Below are 20,459 nucleotides of genomic sequence, written 5' to 3'. Positions count from 1 at the left end.
AGACCTTGACAAAGATTGAACCTATGGAACACGACCTATATAGAAGATCTAAGAATGGTAATGACTTTAAGAAAAGATAAATCTTTTTCCATGAGATAACTACAACAAGTGGGGAGATATTTATTTTAAACTCTCATATCACAAGAAGTATACTTTATTAATTTGGGCACAGTTGAGAATAATGTTGACTCTGTTTGTTCCTTCAGTTCCTTGGGAGAGAGAGGAACATTGGAAGCAAAACTGGCAAAGCAAAAAGACAAGAGCTAATTATAGTCCAGCAGCTATGAATAAAGAGTGAGCAACTTATACCAAAAATTGCATAATGATGTGATTTAAATAGTGCTTTTGAAATCATAAAATATTTGCATTTTGTGAATGTTTGCAGTTTTTGTTACATGCTCAATTTATCTGTAATACATAAATTTTAAAGTAATTTAAACATTTTTGTACTTTAGTATTTATATTTCAGTTGGGTTCTATGTTTTAGTATATGTACATGGAAATATCATCTTAGAGGTAACTTCTGTGGGAACAAGATACAAGCTAATTTTGGGCACCCGGGTGGCTCAGTTGGTTAAGCATCTGACTTCAGCTCAGGTCATGATCTCACAGTGAGTTCCACCCCCGCATCGGGCTCTCTGCTGTTAGCACAGAGCCCACTTCAGATCCTTTGTCTCCTTCTCTCTCTACCCTCCCGTCCCCCAAAATACATACATACATACATGCAGTTTTAAAAAAGTTAATTTCAGGTATTATGGTTTTCTATTGGGTAATGTAAAACAACAAAATCATAGCTTGGTGGTGTGACAGAAGTGGTTTGGGGGGCTCTTGGGTGGCTCAGTCTGTTAAGAGTCCGACTCTTGATTTTGGCTCAGGTCATGATCTCACAGTTCATGGGTTTGAGTCCTGCATCGGGCTCCATGCTGATAGTGTGGAGCCTGCTTGGGATTCTCTTTCTCTCCCTCTCTGTCTTCCCCTCCCCCACTTACACTCACACGAGTGTTCTCTCTCTCAAAATAAATAAATAAACTTAAAAAAAGAGTGGTTTGGAGTGACAGTATGGTGACTAAACGGCTATCCCAATACCACTGTGAACTACTATGGTCCCAGTATTCAATAGGAAGTGCTCAGAGGGAAATAACATAGGTGGGAGAAGTACTAAGTAAAGGGTAGAAAGGAGGTACAGGATGAGGGCAATCACATTGAAAGATTTGATTCAGATAGATAAGAAGGCTTTAATTCACTTTTTTTTTTTCAATGAAAAGGGATTCTAATCTCAAAATGCAAAACTGAGACTACATGGTTTTCATTACCTTATTTCTTTCTTCATTGAATAGTGTCTGCTTATTTCTTGCTGGTTCTTTTAGCAGGTCAACGAAGTCATCATGGAGATCTTCCAAATTCAGATTCATTTTTAAAATGTCTCCCTGCTGTACAAAGAGATGGTTAGTCAGAGTCTGGGCCAGGAAAGTTGGAGGCACAGTGCTACACAACAACCACTTGGAAGAAAACATAGGCCACTTGCAACCTTTCAGCAAATGTATTCTACAGGAGAGTGACTATGCCCAGCCCAGGATGTGACTTACAAAATTATCTTGTGAAGTTTCCAGCTCCCCTCCTACCTCACTCCTTTGATCAAGTTCATTGCCAGTAAAAACTGGTGGTTCAAAAGCCCAGCAGGAACAAAGTCATTGCTCTAATAGGATGCACCTACAGGGAGCGTTCTCCAGAGGAAAAAAAACATTGTGCATGGCAGTCTAAGCCATTAGGAAAGTCTGGGGGAGTGGTGAGGAGGAAGAAATGTCTGAAGGTTCTGGTGGAGAGCAAAGAGGAAATCCAGAGATTTTACATAAGCAAATATTTGGGAGACTCAGGAAGAGAGGAAGGAGATATCACTGAGTACGTTAAAGAAAAAACAATTGAGAACAAAGGATGCTTCATGTGGATGATGATATTTTGCTCCTGTAGCTCATAGGGCTGTTTTAGTCATGGAAGTATAGGTGTTTGCAAGCTGCCGGGGAACCCCTGTGGGGGCTGAGAAGACTTTGGAAAGGTAAAAGGAGCCTCAGGTACACCACATTTAGGATGATTAATTATACTGCACCAGAACATTCCCTATTCCACCTGAAACATGATCAGGCCCATGGTCAGATGGGCCTTAAAGAAACAGCATGTTCCTCAATGTGCTCAACGTGCTATATGGACTCAGAGAATTTGGGGAGATGCTTACTGGGGAGACTCAACTTTTAGTCTAACTCTAAAACTTAAGCTGGTTTATGCTATTGGTTAAGTTACTCTGCTTTGGTACACACTTGACATCTAATTCCAAAATGGTGGTTGTTGTGGAAAGAATGCTAGAGTTTGAATTGTATCTAATTCCAGAACCTCCACTACTGATGGTGAGGCCCTAGGCAAAGCACTTTTACATTCTTTGAACTTCACCTCTAAAACAAGGAAAACAACATTTGCTTTACTACCATCACAAGATTATTTGCAAATCACTGAAGTAATATATATGAAAAGACTTTGTAAATCTCAAATTGCTATCCAAATAGAAAGGATTATTATCACTATTTTAGCCTTGATAGGGATTTCTGGGCCTATTTTTAATAACCCCTACAAAAGAGCCATAGCACCAACCTTAAAAACATAAAAACTAGATGTTTATGCTTTCATGCAAACATATGTAAACTGTTAGTAAGCATTCTTTGACAAGCTTTTGTTCAGGCTGTAACTGGTAAGAGCCTTGCTGATGCCCCTGTCTCTTGCCAGAGAGGCTCTTCCTCACTTTTATACCCACCCAAATCACATCTTTTTGAGCTCTGTATTGAATGATTCTTCTTCTCTGTATCAATCCTTTGAGTTTTTACTACAAATGCCACAACTCTTTCTGGAGAACAAGCTTCAGGCAAAGAATAGTGTTAAATGTGTGGGACCCTAAGCTGAACAGAGCCATAGGGTTGCTTCAGGTGTAATGGAGTAAATGGTTTGGGGTACTAATGGTAGTTATATGTGATTATCACAGTAGGAAAGAATGGGGGAATCAGAGAGGTAGGGACCCAGACCACGAAGGAACTGTGGAGGAGGCAGCATTTAGGTTTGGCTTTGAAAGATAGTAAAATTTAGATAAGCAGAGAGAGAAGGTCATGTACAGGAAGGTTTAGGAGGAGAAAACTCAGAAATGTGGGGTAGCAGACCAGTGAGACAGGAGCCTACGATGAGTATAGAAGCACACTGATTTGGAAAGACAGCCTTGGAATACCGGAAGGCCTTGAGTTTAAACTTTATATAGTAAGCAATGAAGAATTTGTAGTCAAGTGTTTTGAGTGTAAAAATGACATTAGCATTAGGAAGGGTAATCCAGCTGGAGTGTATAATCAGGATGCTCCTGACTAGTGCAAAAGGGAATCCAAGTGATGGGTTGGGAATAAGAAAAAGAGGGTGCAATCCTGATTACAGGGGTGTAACAAGAATGGGAAATGAGGAAGTGAGGAGAGGGAGTGGGTAGAGCTTTCAGAAAGAACGGCCATGAAGGTGAAAGCAGAAAGGAATATCACTTTGAGAGAGTAAATTTTATTAAGTGGACCTCACTTGAAGAAGTACAACAGAAATGGGAGGGATGTTGTAGATAGTAAAGAGCAAAGAGTCAGGGGAAGTAGCAGTTTTCAAGCTGTGTCTTGGAAGTCAAGAGAAGAAACAGATCCTCGAAGGGTTGGATGGAGGTGGGGAGGAAATGATCATTGTTTAAAAAGATAATATAAGACCCATGGCACATTCATACATTATTGATGGCATTAAAATTCTAAAATATTTGTGGAATTTAATTTAACATATGCATATTAGGAACATTAACAATTTTGTACTCATTTACCCAAATCTGCCCTGGAGAGCTTATGTGTAGGTAACAATACAAGAGAAAAAAAAAAATCTTTTTGCAGGAAGATGTTCACTGCAGTGTTAATTAAATGGTAAAAAAAAAAAAAAAAAAAAAGAAAAGAAAAAAAGTTGAAAATCTGTTTCTTAAAGAAAAAAGATAATTTGATTGGTCACCCACTCAGTTAAAAGATAAGCAAACTATTCTGAATGGACTGAGTACTCAAATTTATGATGTGGAAATTCATACAGAAAAAAAAAAGGTTGCTAGAAATAGAATTCTGCTCTGAACTGCAAGAGCACCATTATGTCTCCATATCAACAATAATCACAATAACCATGGGTGTCTTCACATTCAATCCTCAGGGTTACTCTGTGATTAGGATCCCCTATTTCCTCCATTTTATAGATCAAGAAACTGAGACTCAAAGAGATGAAGTAACTTGCCCCAAATCACAAATCCAGTTATTTGGAGAATTGGTATTCTGAGGCAGCTGTATTTTACTCTATGGCTTGTGCTCTTAATTACCTTGTCATTCTCTACATCTTAAGTAACTAGTTCTTTCAGCCAGTTGTTAAAATAGTACTAATGAAGCTAGTTTTCATAAAATACAGACAAAACAATATATGCATTTCTCTCTCATAACTGGATTTTTGCCTAGGGATTAGACATCAACATATTTTCTATTTTTTATTCCATCAGCTTATTACTTCATGAAAGATGCTAATGATTAGTTCAATACTTCCATGAAGCTAAATGTTCAATGAATCTAATACGTGAAGATTTAGTTTTATTTTCTCCGGGGCCACAATTTGGAAGGAAAAAGAACCCTTACATTTATTATCTGGGAATGAAAGTATAAGGCTACTTAATACAGACTTTACTTTGATTTTAATGGCATACATTTATCCTTTAGGATGTGATCCATGAAAATGTAAATGAGACACCTTAATTGTGTTTAGCCCTCATTCCCAGCAATATTTTTCTCTGCAGTGATGGAAAAGAAACAGAATTAATTATCAGAAACACCCAGATAATTATGTTAGAAAGCTGTGAAACAAATGTGCACATTATGTCCCTTGAGAATTTCCATTAGAACATCTTTGGACCAGAAGACACTTATCAACACATTTTTATTTATATCACTTGAAAATACATACTCTGGGAAGAAGAAATTACCTTCAGCTTTTCTTCAAGCTCTGTGAGAGAGACGCATAATTCAGTGATAGATTCAAGAACCTCTTTGTGTTTTGCCACTATTTTCTCAGCATATTTCTGCCCTTCTTCAAAACCTGGTGAGGAGAAGGGACAAAAGACAAAAAAACAAAACAAAACAAAACAAAACAAAACAACTATTTTTTGAGGTCAAATCCTTAGCAGAAAACAAACAAACAAACAAACAAACAAACAAACTCTGCTAGGGTGTTAATTCATTTCCCCAGTGTCTGGTGTAAAGGCTGGTAGATAATAAGTGCTTAATAAATACTTGTTGAATAGATAAATAAATGAATGAAGGCATGAAAAACAGGTACCCTAGGAAAATGGTTACAAATCTGCTGTACCACGTCACTTTCATGTAGCCTAAACCATGTTGCTTTGTTAATATTCTTAAAGCTCCACTCTAATCCATTTTCTCCTGTTTTTGAACATTCAATCATTCTTTATTCATGGATTCAAAGCCCTCCATAATATAGTTTCAAGGTGCTTCTCCCAAACGTATGCCACCCTAGTTCCCTCACACATTTAGTTCTGGTCAAACTGAACCAGCAACTCTCCCCCTGCGAATCCCCATAGCCAGAGTATTCTTTCCTACACCAAGAATACCCTTCCCCCACTCTCTGCTGTCAAAACCCTATGTACTCTTCAAGATCTACCTCAAATAGCAATATCTCTGAAATGTTCTTAATCTTTGCCCGCCTAGATTTTTTTTCTCTCTACCTGAATAACAATAAAAATAGCTACCATGTAGTGAGTGTTCATTGTTTGACTATGGCTAAACGTTGTATTTTATTTATTTATTTATTTATTCATTCATTCATTCATTCATTTACCATTTCAACCATTTTTAAGTGTGCAGTACAGTGGCATTGAATACATTCTCATTGTTGTGCAGCCATCACCGCTATCCGTCTCCACAACTTTTTCATCTTCCCAAACTGAAACTCTGTACCCATTAAAAAACAGCTTCCATTTCTCTCTGCCCCAAACTCCTGGTAACCACTACTCTACTTTCTATCTCTTAAATCCGACTACTCTGGGTCCCTGCTGTAAGTGGAATCATATAATATTTGTCTTTTTGTGTTTGGCTTCTTTCACTTAGCATTATGTCTTAAAGGCTCATCCCTGTTGTTAACAGGTTATGGCTAAGCACTTTATACACATTAATGTAATTCTCCTTGGATTCTCTAGGTTCTATCGCATTTTACAAATGACGAAACTGAGACTCAAAAAGTCTCAGGTTACCCAGACAATCATTGCAGGAGCAGGGATTTGAAACCAGGATTACAGACTCCATGGCTTAGACTAAGCTGTATTTCACGTTGTTATGAGCTGAACTGTGTCTCCTCCAGAATTCGTAAATTGAAGCCTCAACCTCCAGTATCTCAGAATGTTACCACATTTGGAGATAAGGTCTTTCAAGAGGTGATTAAGTAAAAATGAGGCCATTAGGATGGGCCCTAATCCAATATGACTGGATCCGTCCCACAAAAGATGAGGGAGAGACACCAATGGGAGCCTGTGCACAGGGGAATGCCTGTATGAAAAGGCAGTAAGAACTCAGCCGGCCACCAGCCAAGGATAGAAGCCTCAGGCAACACCAATCCTGTCAGCACCTCAACCTTGTGATCTTGGACTTCCAGCCTCCAGAACTGTGAGGAAATGAATTTCTGTTGTTTCAGCTGCCCAGTCTATGGTATCTTGTGATGTTAACCCTAGCAAACCAATACTCACTTTTCATACCTTTCTTACTGCATTAACCATAACATGACTTCTAGGCCTAGGTTGTGGATTCTCAAATGAAGAAACTAAGTTTTATTTGTCTTTAAATCAATCACACCTCTTCATAGATAATAGGTACTCAAATTTTTTTTTAGATAAATTTATTTGCATTAAAATTATGGGTCCAGTGATGTTTGGGTAGCCTGTAAGAGTTAAAATAATATTCCTAAAGCATCTTACTTGATGAAAATTTTCAAAATTGCATAGCTTTCATACTGAGCAGATGAAGATTCATAACATTCATTTATTTATACAAGATATTTACTCAATGATTCATTTATTCACCAAATATTTGTGAAGTACTTAGTACATACCACAAAGCAGTAAACTAACAGGCAAAATCCCTTCTCTCATGGAGCTTACAGTCTGGTGTAAAAGCCAGGCAATAGACAAATAACTATACAATTTGTCAGTTGGTGATAAGGGCCAGGAATGCAGACAAAGCAGGATGCAGGATGATGAATAATGGGAGGGGGATTTAATTTGTCTTGGTCTTTGTGAGTAGTTAGTGTGTTTGGAAACTGAATAGAATACAGTGGATAAAATACACTGGAATAAGCGGAGCATTGTTCTGGTTTTATTTATTACCCTGGGGATGAGCGACAGGAATAGGGGAGAAAAGAACACAGAGAAGGAGGGTTTACACAAGACAGTGAAAATCCAAAGGCCTCCTCTCCTGCAGGCAGAAGTTACTTCCTATTTTCCCTCCTGCTTACTTTTATAGAGATGGGCTCTTATCTTGAGTCTCTTCCCCCAAGTAGTTGCTACAGTGAGGACCCTGAAGGCCTGCCATGCTCTGCTTTCTGCTGGATTAGGTGGCTGTAGATTTGTTCAATGGCAAATTGCTGGATATTTTTAAAAAGACCTCACCATATAAGCGCTGGGCTAGGTCACTGATCTCCTGAATCCTTTCTTCTTGCTGAGGCACTGAGGGCATGATATACTTATTGAACTGCTGGTGGAGAATTTCCACAGCTTCCTTTGTCTTGCACTCTGTAGAGTATTTTCCAACTCTTACAACTGTGGCACTTGCGTCTTCATACCAAAAGTGACACTAAATTAAAATGGGATAAAGTATAGATTAAGGAGACACCATCCTTCTAAAGTTCTTCATTTTGACCACTGAAGTATCAAATTTCAAATCCCTCAAACTTTATAATCACATTAGTTTGAACTTTCTAAGTTATAATAAAGAAAATATCAAAATATGATCATATTTTTTTGCACTAGGGTATTAGAGTCAGTTAAGAAAATAAAGGTATAGAAGTTCATTTGATTTTCCTGCCTTCTTAGATTTACCTAAAATAGAATTCCTAAGAACATTATACACTTACAAGAACATGCAGTAAAAAAAGTGTATAGCACTAAAAATAATTCAAATCTCAGCTAAAAGAAAAGAAAAAAGCCCAAACATACAAAATCTAGTCTAATTGACTGAAATAATTAACAATACATGGATAAAGTATTGCCTGACTAACACTCTAATAAATAAATTCTCTTTTAAGAATGAGAACTAGTTTATCAATTAAGGAAGTATCATCTGAAGAATAGCATTTGACTTTTTTTTAATAGAAGATACTCATGTAATATTTTCAAAATACAGTGGAGAACTGAGACAGTTTCTCACAAAAAATACTAAATAACTGTGATGGAAGGAATGTGTCTGACCAAGGCCAGAGCAATTATGATGAGCAAGAAATAGAAGCACATGACTCTGTTAAGAGCTGCCTTTAAATACGTGCCAGAGAGCTACAGCAAACCTATACATCAGATAGAGAAGAATGATCATCCTCATTCTCCTTAGCATGGTGTTACATCTAAACACTGCTGCATCAGTGGTAAAGAGAGACACATTTTGTCTCACAGAATAATGGGCTTCAAAGAACCTCAAGTGTGGAATTTCTTCAATATGAAGTGTGCAAATAATAATTTTAACTTGCCAAATTTTGTACAGTGTATGAGCACTCTACCATTTATCCTCTTGACAAAAGCAAAAATAACGCCAATAACAATCTTTTTACCTGAAAAATCCCAGTATCACATTTCTTTCTAAACATTTTCAAATTCTGTGAAATAAGTAAGTCATTTTGAGTATTTTAAAAAGCAGTGAACATAATTCCATGATGGTTAAACATCTTGAGTTGATGGGGTCATGTGGAAATGGGAAACTCTTATATGTTGCTGGTAAGAGAAAATTAGTAAAATGTTTCCAAAGAACATTTGGACAATACAATCAAAACCTTGTAACATTCATTCCCTTTGGTCTAGCAATTCTACTTTAAGAAATTATCCTAGGAAAGTAATCATGAAAAGGAAGAGATGTATAGATTTCATGACAATAACATCTAAAGCAGCATTGTTTTAAAGTAGCAGAGTAATTTTATAAAACAACATTACATATGGATATCATTACAACAACAAGAAGATACCTCTTCTATCATTTCCTGGAGATGTTCAGTCAGGTCCAAATTCATCTTGTAATCTGTTACAACTTTTTCAAACTCATCCACATGTTTTTGCAAATCTTTCATGGTTTCCAAAAGGACATTCACTTTATTATTTGGATAATTTAAGAGAGAATAAGAAGTTTTATTCTCAACTTTTCCCATTTTCATTTTCAAAGCCTGTGGAAAAAAAAAACACCCAGCTTTTAAAATAACACTCAATTTTTATTTATGAGGCTAGACAGTGATTATATAATAAGAGAAAAACTTGGAGAGATTTTTGCAGCTTTCTCCATTATATAATATTAAAATAATAATTATCACGAATGTATTTTGGAAAGAATGGGTTTTCTTCTGCATATTTTATTGATCCAGTATTAATATCATATAGAAAATTCACTATGTACCAGGTTCTACTCCAGATTTTGAGAATGATACTATGATTAAAAAAGACAACGATCATAAAGTAAAATATTTTATTGTTTTCAATAAGCTCACTGCTTCCTGGGAAAGGTATTCAAATAATCTAGCCAGGGGTTCTAGGAGCAGTGGAGGAGGTTCCTGACATTGGCAGGTGCAAGAAAGGAAAAGGGGTGCACAAAAGGTGTAGACATGCGTGTGTGTGCACGTGTGTGTGTGTGTGTGTGTGTGTGTGTGTGTGTGCATGCGCTGTGGGGAAGAATGGAAGCAGAGAGGCTGGATAATTTTGGTACAATCCATTCCAGAGCTGCCTCAAGAGATAAATTAACTTAAACAATTTACATGGGAACTCAATTGTCACAAAAGCAGAAAACTACCTTCTCAGTCCCATTGCTACAAAAAGGCCCAAAGGTTAAGCATCTAGAATTAAAATGCAAAATGTTTTGCAGTAACTGTAGTAGTTCATGCACATGCACACACACACACACACACACACGCACACAAATGCACCACCCACACTTTCTCTTTACCTGTATTTTTTCAGCATACACATCAACTTGTTGAATTTGATATTTAAGAGCCTTCAGATTCCGAGCTTTTTCATTTTTCTTAGTGTAATTAAACTTCAAATTGTTGAATTTCTTTTTTATATCTTTGAATGACTCTTTGAGCTGTAGTTCAGTAAAAAGAAAGAGGTGATTTCCTTAAAATGAGGACACTAATATTGATTTGTAAAAAATAAAAAGTCTAAACACTTCAAGATATTGATAATCTTCAAAATGTATTCAGTGATTTTGCAATAGGAAACAAGTCTGGTATATGTGAAATTAAACATATCCCCAAAATATAAGTAAGCATAAATTGTTCTTTGTACTTCTTGATTTGTAATTTATAATTAGATTTATAAGTATAGAATATCCTTTGGCCTCCAAACATGACAATTGTTAACACACCATAGATTTTCAACAACTCAAATTTTCTTATTTGTATTGATTTGACATCAAGTGCCCCCATTCATTCTATTCTCAGTGCGCTAGCATTTGCCCCGGATCCTTTTACCTCCAGAGGCTCTTTTTTTTTTTTTTTAATGTTTATTTGTTTATTTTTGAGAGAGAGCACAAGCAGGGGAGTGGCAGAGAGAGAGGGCGAGGCACAGAATCTGAAACAGACTCCAGGCTCTGAACTGTTAGCACAGAGCCTGGTGCAAGGCTTGAACTCCCCAACAGTGAGATCATGACCTGAGCCGAAGTCAGACACTTAACCGACTGAGACACCCAGGTGCCCCAAGGCACCCTTATGGCCATCAGGTATGAATTTATGAGGCTCCAACGAGCTGTTCCTGTGTAAGAGGTCAATGAAGAGTTGATATACAGACCACTGAGGACAATAGTGAGATGTAAGAGGAGACCCAATATGAGATTTAGTAGGAAAAGTACTTTATTTGTCCAAATCCAGTTTAAAAAAGTTATTTTTCATGAGCAGTTTCCAGAAGAGATTTCCTTATTAGGTATAGGCCACTAACTTCAGATGTCCTTCCAATCCAAAGTAAAGTGACAGTGTCACCACTGATGGCAATGCTAACCTGTGTATAAACCAAGCATAGGGCTATGAACTGAGACTAGGGCATGCATCATGACAGCCTGGAGAGGTCACCTTTACCAGTGACCAAAGTTCTAGCAGTCCATTCCATTAAACACACCACTTTCTGTGCCCTTCTCCATAGTCAAGAAAGATAAACATATTGACAGGTTCTTTATATTATCAGCAAGGGGAAGTACAGAGAAAACATAAACCTTCTTAGATTATATGGAAGCATTTAACAGCAAAAAATGAATAATGTCATGGTTGATAAATCTGAGCAATGATAAGAAAAGCCAGAAGCATATTAAAATTCTTTTCAATGGCAGCAAATAAATTATTTGGAAGGGAATAAGAGCTGTGTACATGCAGATTCTAGACTTGTAATGCATAAAAAAAATATATCTGCCCTAAAAAAAAATTTCCTTTCTCAAAATGCTTACTTCAAATTCTGCATATTATAAAAACAGAACCTTGACTTTATCTTTACCATTTCTTGGAGACGATTATCTAGAAATGCCCTGGCAGACTTGCATGCATGGAAATTATTATGCTGATGCAATTTTTGCAACTGACACACCTATACCTAATCGGCATTGTTTATTTTATATGGTAAATGAAATTGTTGAAGATGAGTTTAAGCTACCAATTAAGCCAAGCACAGAGACCATATTAAACATTGAAACTGATAAATCAGTAACATTCTGAAGAGGTGGAAAGAACTATAGTTCCAAAATTTGAAAACTATTTCTCTATTAGAACTCAGGAAAATATTTGAGAAGATCATATTTCTGTTGCTATACTTATGAAATAACCAATAAATATTTAACTTCTTTGAGATTCAGTGTTTTAATCTGCACATGTTTGATTTTAGTGGGGGAAAAAACAAATGGGATTAAAATACAAAGGGACTACATCCTGCATTATTCACATAGAGCTTTGGCAGGAACTTTTTTCCCCAAAGTCACAATCAGCAACTATCTGAGGATAGTTCTTGTATTAAAATACAGATTCTTGTATTAAAAAAGATGGTCTCAATAAAGAGTTATTATTTAATGGGTACAGAACTTCTATTTGAGATGATGAAAAAGTTCTGGAAATGGAGAGTGGTAATGGTAGTATAACAGTGTGAATATACTTAATATCATTAACCTGTACCCTTAAAATGGCTAAGGTAGTAAATTTTATGTTACGTGTATTTTACCACAATTTAAAACATAATTTTTATCTTTAATAAAAATAAACATAAGAAAAGAAGAAAGAACAGGGAAAATATATGTCCTGTCACTAACACGTATCCATTAGAAAATAAAATGTTATATTCTTTTTTTCTCGTATTGGAACATGATATATATTACACACTTCAGTCGAGAGAAAGGAAGAGGGGTTCTGTCATCAATCTGATAATCATTGGATTACATCGGCTTGTTTAAATGGGAAAGATCAACATCTATTTGAAAACTATGTGATGAATGGAGAAAGGCTGAGCCTTAGCACTGTAATTCTAAACCATGAAATTTTAAATCTACTTTGGATCAAAAAATTTAAGACTGGTAAATGATGAGCACAATTTTATTTCTGTTTCTTCAGAATGTATGCACTTCCACTGAAGATGATTTATAAGACCAAAGAATGCTCATGGCACTATGGGTATGTGAAACGGACTCAGCTTCTTTCTGACACATGAGCTCCTTTGACAAAGTTGCTGGCACTTTTTCCTTTTGGTCCCACCAGAAATGCAGTTTAAATCTTGTACCTTTCCCAGATCAAATTTCAGACTATTGCAGATACAAGCGGAAGGCAACATGAACAAAATGCCTTTAGCAACTAGATTTTCAGAAAAATCTAATCGTGCCTAAATTTCTTACCTAAATGTTCCAACATGAAAACTTAACTTCCCATCTAATCCCCATATAACTTGTCATATTTTTAAAGAAACTGAGTGCCATGGTCGCTTGGCTATGGGATCATTGTTCCCGCAGCTGTTTCTAACTTTAGTTAGCTTGTCAACAATGGGGAATGGTGAAAATGGCCAAGACAACTGCTCAACAGGAGGACATAAGCAGGAAAGAACACCCAAAGCTGGACGGGAGAGTTTACCCTGTTAGAAAATTTTTAATGTTGTTATAATCCACATTAACAACTTTTTCTAAAAGTCTTTAAAACACCAGGAGCATTTTCTTTTTCTAATGAATAATGTGATTTTCCAATCTGTCTACTTGTTCAGCTTCTCCATATTTGTTATGGAATATGCAGACTAAGTTAATAGAGGTGTAATTAGGAAAAAAAGTATTAAGACTTTGAAATTGTGGTTCTTTTGGGGGCACCTGGGTGGCTCAGTCGGTTAAGTGTCCGACTTCAGCTCAGGTCATGATCTCACGGCTTGTGGGTTTGAGCCCTGCATCAGGCTCTGTGCTGACAGTTCAGAGCCCGGAGCCTGCTTCAGATTCTGTGTCTCCCCCTCTCTCTGCCCCTCCCCCCACTTGCACTCTATCTCTCTGTGTGTGTGTGTGTGTGTGTGTGTGTGTGTTCTCTCTCTCTCTCTCTCTCTCTCAAAAATAAATGAACATTTAAAAAAATTTTTTAATTGTAGTTCTTTTGAAACTAGCAGAATGAACATCGTCACCAGATTTCCCAGGGAGCAGTAAGCCTCTCTCAGGGTTAGGAATGAACAAAGCTTCCTTGGGAAGAAGCAGAAGCAAAAGGAGCTGATGACAACCAGGCTGGCTTGCTATTCTTAGTCTTGACGAAGCTGGTCAAGGCTGCTTTGGCAGAAGAATGTATTATTGTGAGTCTGGAGCTGGCAAGGCCAATTTATGTGAGGGAAATGGGATATTTTAAAACTAAGGAAACACATTAAAGACAAAAGCCTTTCATTGGACCTATGACACAGGTTTGGCCAGAATCAAAAATACAAAATCAACAGTCCATTTCTCTTAAGGTCCACTTCATGAGCTTCATTTCTTGCCCATCCTTTCGCCCATTTTAGAATAAAGCTTTCTGGTGTTCATTTTGAGTAACAGAGGCTTCACAGTTATTATGGCCCAGGGATACTTGCATTTGAAATGAAAGGACCCAAAGTTTCATAATTCAACCTGAATGATTTGCTACAATTATTATGGGTAGAATATTAAGCCTAAGTCCTGGAGAGATTTGGGGACAAGGCTCCCTTGGCCTCCTTCTGCTTGGCAACTGCACCATTGCCTGCTGTGCTCAGGGCCAGGACTGTAGCAGCACAAGTGGGGCAGCTTGGACAGAGAAGATGGGTGCTCCATTTGACACTGGATGCGGCAGCATGTCTCAGTAATGGGTATTTTACAAACTCTGCAAGTTCACTGTCTTCATAATATATTTGTTTTATTTTCTGGACATGAAAACTATGATTTTATTTTATCTTATTTTATTTTATTTTATTTTATTTTATTTATTTTTGGGTGGGCGCAAGTGAGCAAAGGGCAGAGAATGAGAGAGAAAGAGAGAGAAGCAACACTCATGTTCACCCAAAGTGGGGATCAAGCTCACCCGATGAGGGACTTGAACCCATGAACTGCAAGATCATGACCTGAGCTGAAGTCAGATGCTTAACCAACCGAGCCACCCAGGCACCCAAAAACTATGATTTTAAACTTCAACTCTCTATATTCTTCAGGAAAAAGAGTCACTTTGCAGATGTTAAACACCAAACTTCTAACACATTTTATGCCTATGGGATGGGCATTTTCAGAACAAATTATAATCTTTCCTATTCTCTTATACATACCCTCTGAATGGACCCACAGTGTGGCCTGGTCACGACTCATTGTGACTTGAAGTCCCATGGGCTTTAATTCACTGTGGACTCCATGTTTCCTGAGGACTGTTGTAGTCTTGTGGTCCAGTACATAGTAGCCACATCGGTGATATGTGTTGAATGATGATAGTTTAGTTTTTTCTTAAAATCACTAGTGAGGGCTATCAATCTGGAATACCTTTACTATACCACAATGCTGCCCCATTGCATGTCTTCCGCATCCATGCATTCTTTTTCTGCTTCTTGTCCTGCCAGTGGGTGACTCTCCATGGTCATTTTGTCAATCAATAGCAAAGTGCTATACAATGTCAGGAAGTCTGATTTTATTAGTTGGATACGTGTCTCTCCCTCGATTCTAATTTACTGCTTCTAATCTGCCTTCTATCCCTGTGACTCAGATGACCAACTCACCCGAATTGACATAAAAATGTGTGTAAGTGGAACATGAGACTCTGACATATGGAATATACTATGTGTGCACTAAGTCTTTTTCTGCTACCTTCCTGATGTTGCGGCAGTATAAAAATTTCTGGCTAAAAAAATAAAATTATATGAAAGCTTCTGTTTGCAAAACTTATTTTGGAAGAATGGACACCAACCCAATTCTGTCATTGCTATTTTTTTCAGCAAGGTAGTTGTTTGTGACCCATAAATAGACTCCAGTTACAAATTCCCACGAACATTATATAAATGTAAAAGTAATTTTTTTGGTCAAGTTGCAGGTAGAAAACATGCTCAATATTAACGTATTACATTTCTAAATGAAGATATGTAAATGAATGAGTAACTAATAGTGTTCCGTCACATATTACCACAGAGAGTGTCTGTAAATGCCTTGTGTATTAACAGCTTATTTATGTTGCCAGGCAAGAAAATATATAGTGAAATTCAACATTCATGCATACAAATGTATCTTTGGGTAAAATGAATGAAAAAAAAACTCCCCAAAATCTGGCAGTCTGAAGGCTGTGAAGGTAGATGTGGAGAAAATGAGATTTTACAATTTCCTATGTCTTACATAGTGTATAAAATTAGACAATGAGAATATTTTACCCAAAGATAATCAAGGCACAAAACCATGGTTCTTTATCTTTACAGAATATCATATCACATTTAAAAAAATCATATTTAGAACAGCCCACTTAATTTTGCCTTGAGGTACTGAGTCCTCTTCTGACGGCCTTTAGTGCAGTTATAACCATGTAAGTTAGTTAGGGCATCATCAAAGGAACTGTGCTATTAGCATCAGCATATAAACAGCTTGTAACAGATATGTTGTAAAATAAGGCTAGAAGAGGAAAACACAGAAAAAGGATTCATGGAACATTAGACCATGCAGTAGTTGAATGGGCTAAAACAGGAACGAGTAATGAACTCTGAGATTAGCAAGTGACAGTGTGTCGGTGCCCAAAAAATGCCAATGCCCAATAAATGAGCTTTTGGCCCAAAGCTGACTCCTTAACACAACATGAACAGAAACTCTGCAGTTTGGTTGCACACTGCTCAAGTGGAAATCTTACACACCTCAGTTTTCTCATCTTAAAAATGAAGACGTCAAAGTAGAGATCTTTCAAAATCTATTTCAACTCAGCATCTGTGAACTTCCAAGAAGCACTTTAAGCACATTAGAAGCAAAACAATGTGTTTTCCAATCAACTTAAAAAATCAAATGTAATGTTTGGTTTAGTTCCCTAGTGGGGTGTCTGACTTCATTTTTTTATACCAAAAAGTAGTGTAAACTATTGCTTTTAATTTTATATAATGTTTCAAGTACCTACACCAAATATTAATAACTATAATATAATAAAAATGTCTAGGGGCGCCTGGGTGGCTCAGGCAGTTGAGCGTCCGACTTCAGCTCAGGTCATGATCTTGTAGTTCTGACTTTGAGACCTACGTTGGGCTCTGCGCTGACAGCAGGGAACCTGGAGCCTGCTTCAGATTCTGTCTCTTTTTCTCTCTCTCTCTCTCTCTGCCCCTCCCCTATTTGTGCTCTTTCTCCCTCTCTCTCAAAAATAAATAAATAAAGCATTAAAAAAATTTCTAAGTGTATAAATATTTTCACCACTTGGAATTACCCATCTGCACTTTGATCTTCACAATAAAACTAGAGCATACATACATTTATTTTACTAAACTACTGAAAATATTCCTTCTGCTTATTTTCCCATTTGGCTTATGGTTGGAAATTCCAGGATGTGGATGCTAAACTGTGACATGCCTACTACATTTCTATAAGAAGGAAAGAAGAAATAGATCAAAGATTTTCAAAGATCTTTTAAATGTGAAATTGTAACTTACATCAAAGATTAGTTGGATATGAAGTAGAAGCAAATGGGAAGACTAGTTCTCTTAATGTTTAAGATCATGTTAAAGTGTTATCTGATTCCTAAAGCAAACCCACATGTATCTGGTTGCTCATTCCTGTTACGGTACAGACAATCCTGGGGTGTCCCTACTGTGACTACAAGGTACATCTGTCATCCTGGCTAGCTGGCTCCCAGCAGAGGCACATCACGAGGCAGACTGTAAATAGAACCACTGTGGGAAGGGCCTGAACAGGGGGACCAAGCTCCATAAATGCCACAGCACTTCAGGAAGATGGAAACAGCCATAGGGAGCTAGAAATAAGACTTAGCCTCCTCCACTTGTGGCTTCAGTCAGTCTAGAGCTGAACATCCCTGCAGGGAGAGAGATTTTTGGCAAAACAAAAGTTTACCAAAGAAGAAGAGGAAGGAGGAGGAGGAAGAGGAGGGGAAAGGGGCAGGGGACAGGGTGGGGGAGAAGGAGGAGGACGATGGGAAGAAAGAAGATAACTTTGGAGAAAATGTGTAAATTGAGGCTAACAGAATGTTAGAGAAGCTTTACCGCTTCCTTTTCCTGTACCTACTTTTACAATGGATTTGTGACTAATGGACTCAGAAACATTTTACTCTAAATGGAGATAAGTCTGGAATTATATAGTACCTTGTCTTCTGCTGTCAGTTCTCAGTCAAAAATCAGGACCCCTTGGCACAAAAACAGACACTCAGATCAATGGAACAGAATAGAGAACCCAGAAATGGACCCACAAACATACGGCCAACTAATCTTTGACAAAGCAGGAAAGAATATCCAATGGAATAAACACAGTCTCTTCAGCAAGTGGTGGTGGGAAAACTGGACAGCAACATGCAGAAGAATGAACCTGGACCACTTTCTTACACCATACACAAAAATAAATTCAAAATGGGTGAAAGACCTAAATGTAAGACAGGAAGCCATCAAAATCCTCAAGGAGAAAGCAGACAAAAACCTCTTTGATATTGGCTGCAGCAACTTCTTACTCAACACCATCTCTGGAGGCAAGGGAAACAAAAGCAAAAATGAACTATTGGGACCTCATCAAAATACAAAGCTTCTGCACAGTGAAGGAAACAATCAGCAAAACTAAAAGGCAACTGACGGAATAGGAGAGGATATTTGCAAATGACATATCAGACAAAGGGTTAGTATCCAAAATCTATAAAGAGCTTCTCAAACTCAACACCGAAAAAACAAATCATCCAATGAAGAAATGGGCAAAAGACATGAACAGACACTTCTCCAAAGAAGACATCGAGATGGCCAACCGACACATGAAAAAATGCTCAACATCACTCATTATCAGGGAAATACAAATCAAAACCACAATGAGATACCACCTCACACTGTCAGAATGGCTCACATTAACAATTCAGGCAACAACAGATGTTGGCAATGATGTGGAGAAAGAGGACCTCTTTTGTACTGCTGGTGGTAATGCAAGCTGGTGCAGACACTCTGGAAAACAGTATGGAGGTTCCTCACAAAAATAAAAATAGAACTACCCTATGACCCAGCAATTGCACTACTAGGCATTTATCCAAGGAATACAGGTATGCTGTTTCAAAGGGGCACATGCACCCCCATGTTTATAGCAGCACTGTCAACAATAGCCAAAGTATGGAAAGAGCCCAAATGTCCATCAAAGGATGAATGGATAAAGAAGATGTGGTATATATATATATATATATATATATATATATATATATATATAATGGAGTATTACTTGGCAATCAAAAAGAACGAAATCTTGCCATTTGCAACTATGTGGATGGAACTAGAGGGTATTATGCTAAGCAAAATTAGTCAGTCAGAGAAAGACAAATATCATATGACTTCACTCATATGAGGACTTTAAGACACAGAACAGATGAACATAAGGGAAGAGAAGCAAAAATAATGTAACAACAGGGAGGGGGACAAAACATAAGAGACTCATAAATATGGAGAACAAACTGAGGGTTACTGGAGGGGTTGTGGGAGGGGGGATGGGCTAAATGGGTAAGGGGCATTAAGGAATCTACTCCTGAAATCACTGTTACACTGTATGTTAACTAATTTGGATGTAAATTAAAAAAAAAAATCAGGACCCTTGCCATCCTGATCTGTGTTTTTCCCCAAGAGTAGGTTTATTTAAATGGAAGTTTGGGGCGCCTGGGTGGCGCAGTCGGTTAAGCCTCCGACTTCAGCCAGGTCACGATCTCGCGGTCCATGAGTTCGAGCCCCGCGTCGGGCTCTGAGCTGATGGCTCAGAGCCTGGAGCCTGTTTCTGATTCTGTGTCTCCCTCTCTCTCTGCCCCTCCCCCGTTCATGCTCTGTCTCTCTCTGTCCCCAAAATAAATAAATGTTGAAAAAAAAAATTAAAAAAAATAAACAAATAAATGGAAGTTTAACTAGGGGAAGGTGACTGTGACTCACTACCTATTTGGGGGTTGGGTTTGGGTAGAATTGAGGAAGAGGAGGTAGAATTATGTGTTCGTGAGGGGGAGCATGGATGCAGAGGTTGACTTTCATGTTACTCTTTTTTTCTCTAGAAGTTGTTTTGCCAGTAGGCTACTTCATTCGAGTAAACATGAAACCAGCCACTTGATTTTGGTGATAATACTTTGTAGCCTCTGAGGCAAAGAGCCTGCTCCCCTGGCCCTTGGCACCCCCTTCACTATGAGTCAATGGTGCTTAAATAGAATCTCAGCAGGTTGGAGCTGGCTGCCTGGAGACAGCATCACTCTTTCTATCCTGACAGGCTGTATCCACTCAAGCAAGCAACTGCTGTACAGCGTTGGGTGGGGATAAGGAAACAAACAAAAGGCCATAATGGTACATTCTAGGTTTTTCTATTCATTGACAACATACTGACTTGGGTGCTTGAAATTTACTCAAACTTTCAGAGCCCTGAGACTATTGCTTGGTAGATTAAAGGTCAACATTGAATAAATGGTCGCCTGATTGTGTGTGCATGGGTGCAGACACTTGAGCCACATGCTTTAGGTTCAGAGCAACTTCTGGCAAT

General features: G+C 37.7%; 1 protein-coding gene across 5 annotated transcripts in view; it reads right to left on the bottom strand.

Annotated features, from left to right (window-relative positions):
• CCDC141 (coiled-coil domain containing 141) overlaps positions 1 to 20,459 on the bottom strand; it is a 232,536-nt gene that overhangs the window by 42,946 nt on the left and 169,131 nt on the right. For 4 of the 5 annotated variants that reach the window (XR_007155001.1, XR_007155002.1, XM_047872361.1 and 1 more), the window contains 5 exons: positions 10,269 to 10,409; positions 9,304 to 9,498; positions 7,745 to 7,928; positions 5,054 to 5,166; positions 1,314 to 1,430 (listed from right to left, as the gene is read on the bottom strand). Coding sequence is in view for 2 of the 5 variants with exons in the window: in XM_047872361.1 (XP_047728317.1) it covers positions 1,314 to 1,430; positions 5,054 to 5,166; positions 7,745 to 7,928; positions 9,304 to 9,498; positions 10,269 to 10,409 (750 nt within the window). In the remaining 3 variants the exon portion in view is untranslated. Of the gene's footprint in view, positions 1 to 1,313; positions 1,431 to 5,053; positions 5,167 to 7,424; positions 7,929 to 9,303; positions 9,499 to 10,268; positions 10,410 to 20,459 lie in introns of all 5 variants that reach the window. The other variant, XR_007155003.1, reaches the window with a different exon arrangement.

The sequence above is a fragment of the Prionailurus viverrinus genome, chromosome C1, assembly GCF_022837055.1.
Source record: "Prionailurus viverrinus isolate Anna chromosome C1, UM_Priviv_1.0, whole genome shotgun sequence".
Taxonomy (NCBI): domain Eukaryota; kingdom Metazoa; phylum Chordata; class Mammalia; order Carnivora; family Felidae; genus Prionailurus; species Prionailurus viverrinus.
Note: the sequence above shows the minus strand (reverse complement) of the source record. Positions and strands in the feature narration are given on the sequence as shown.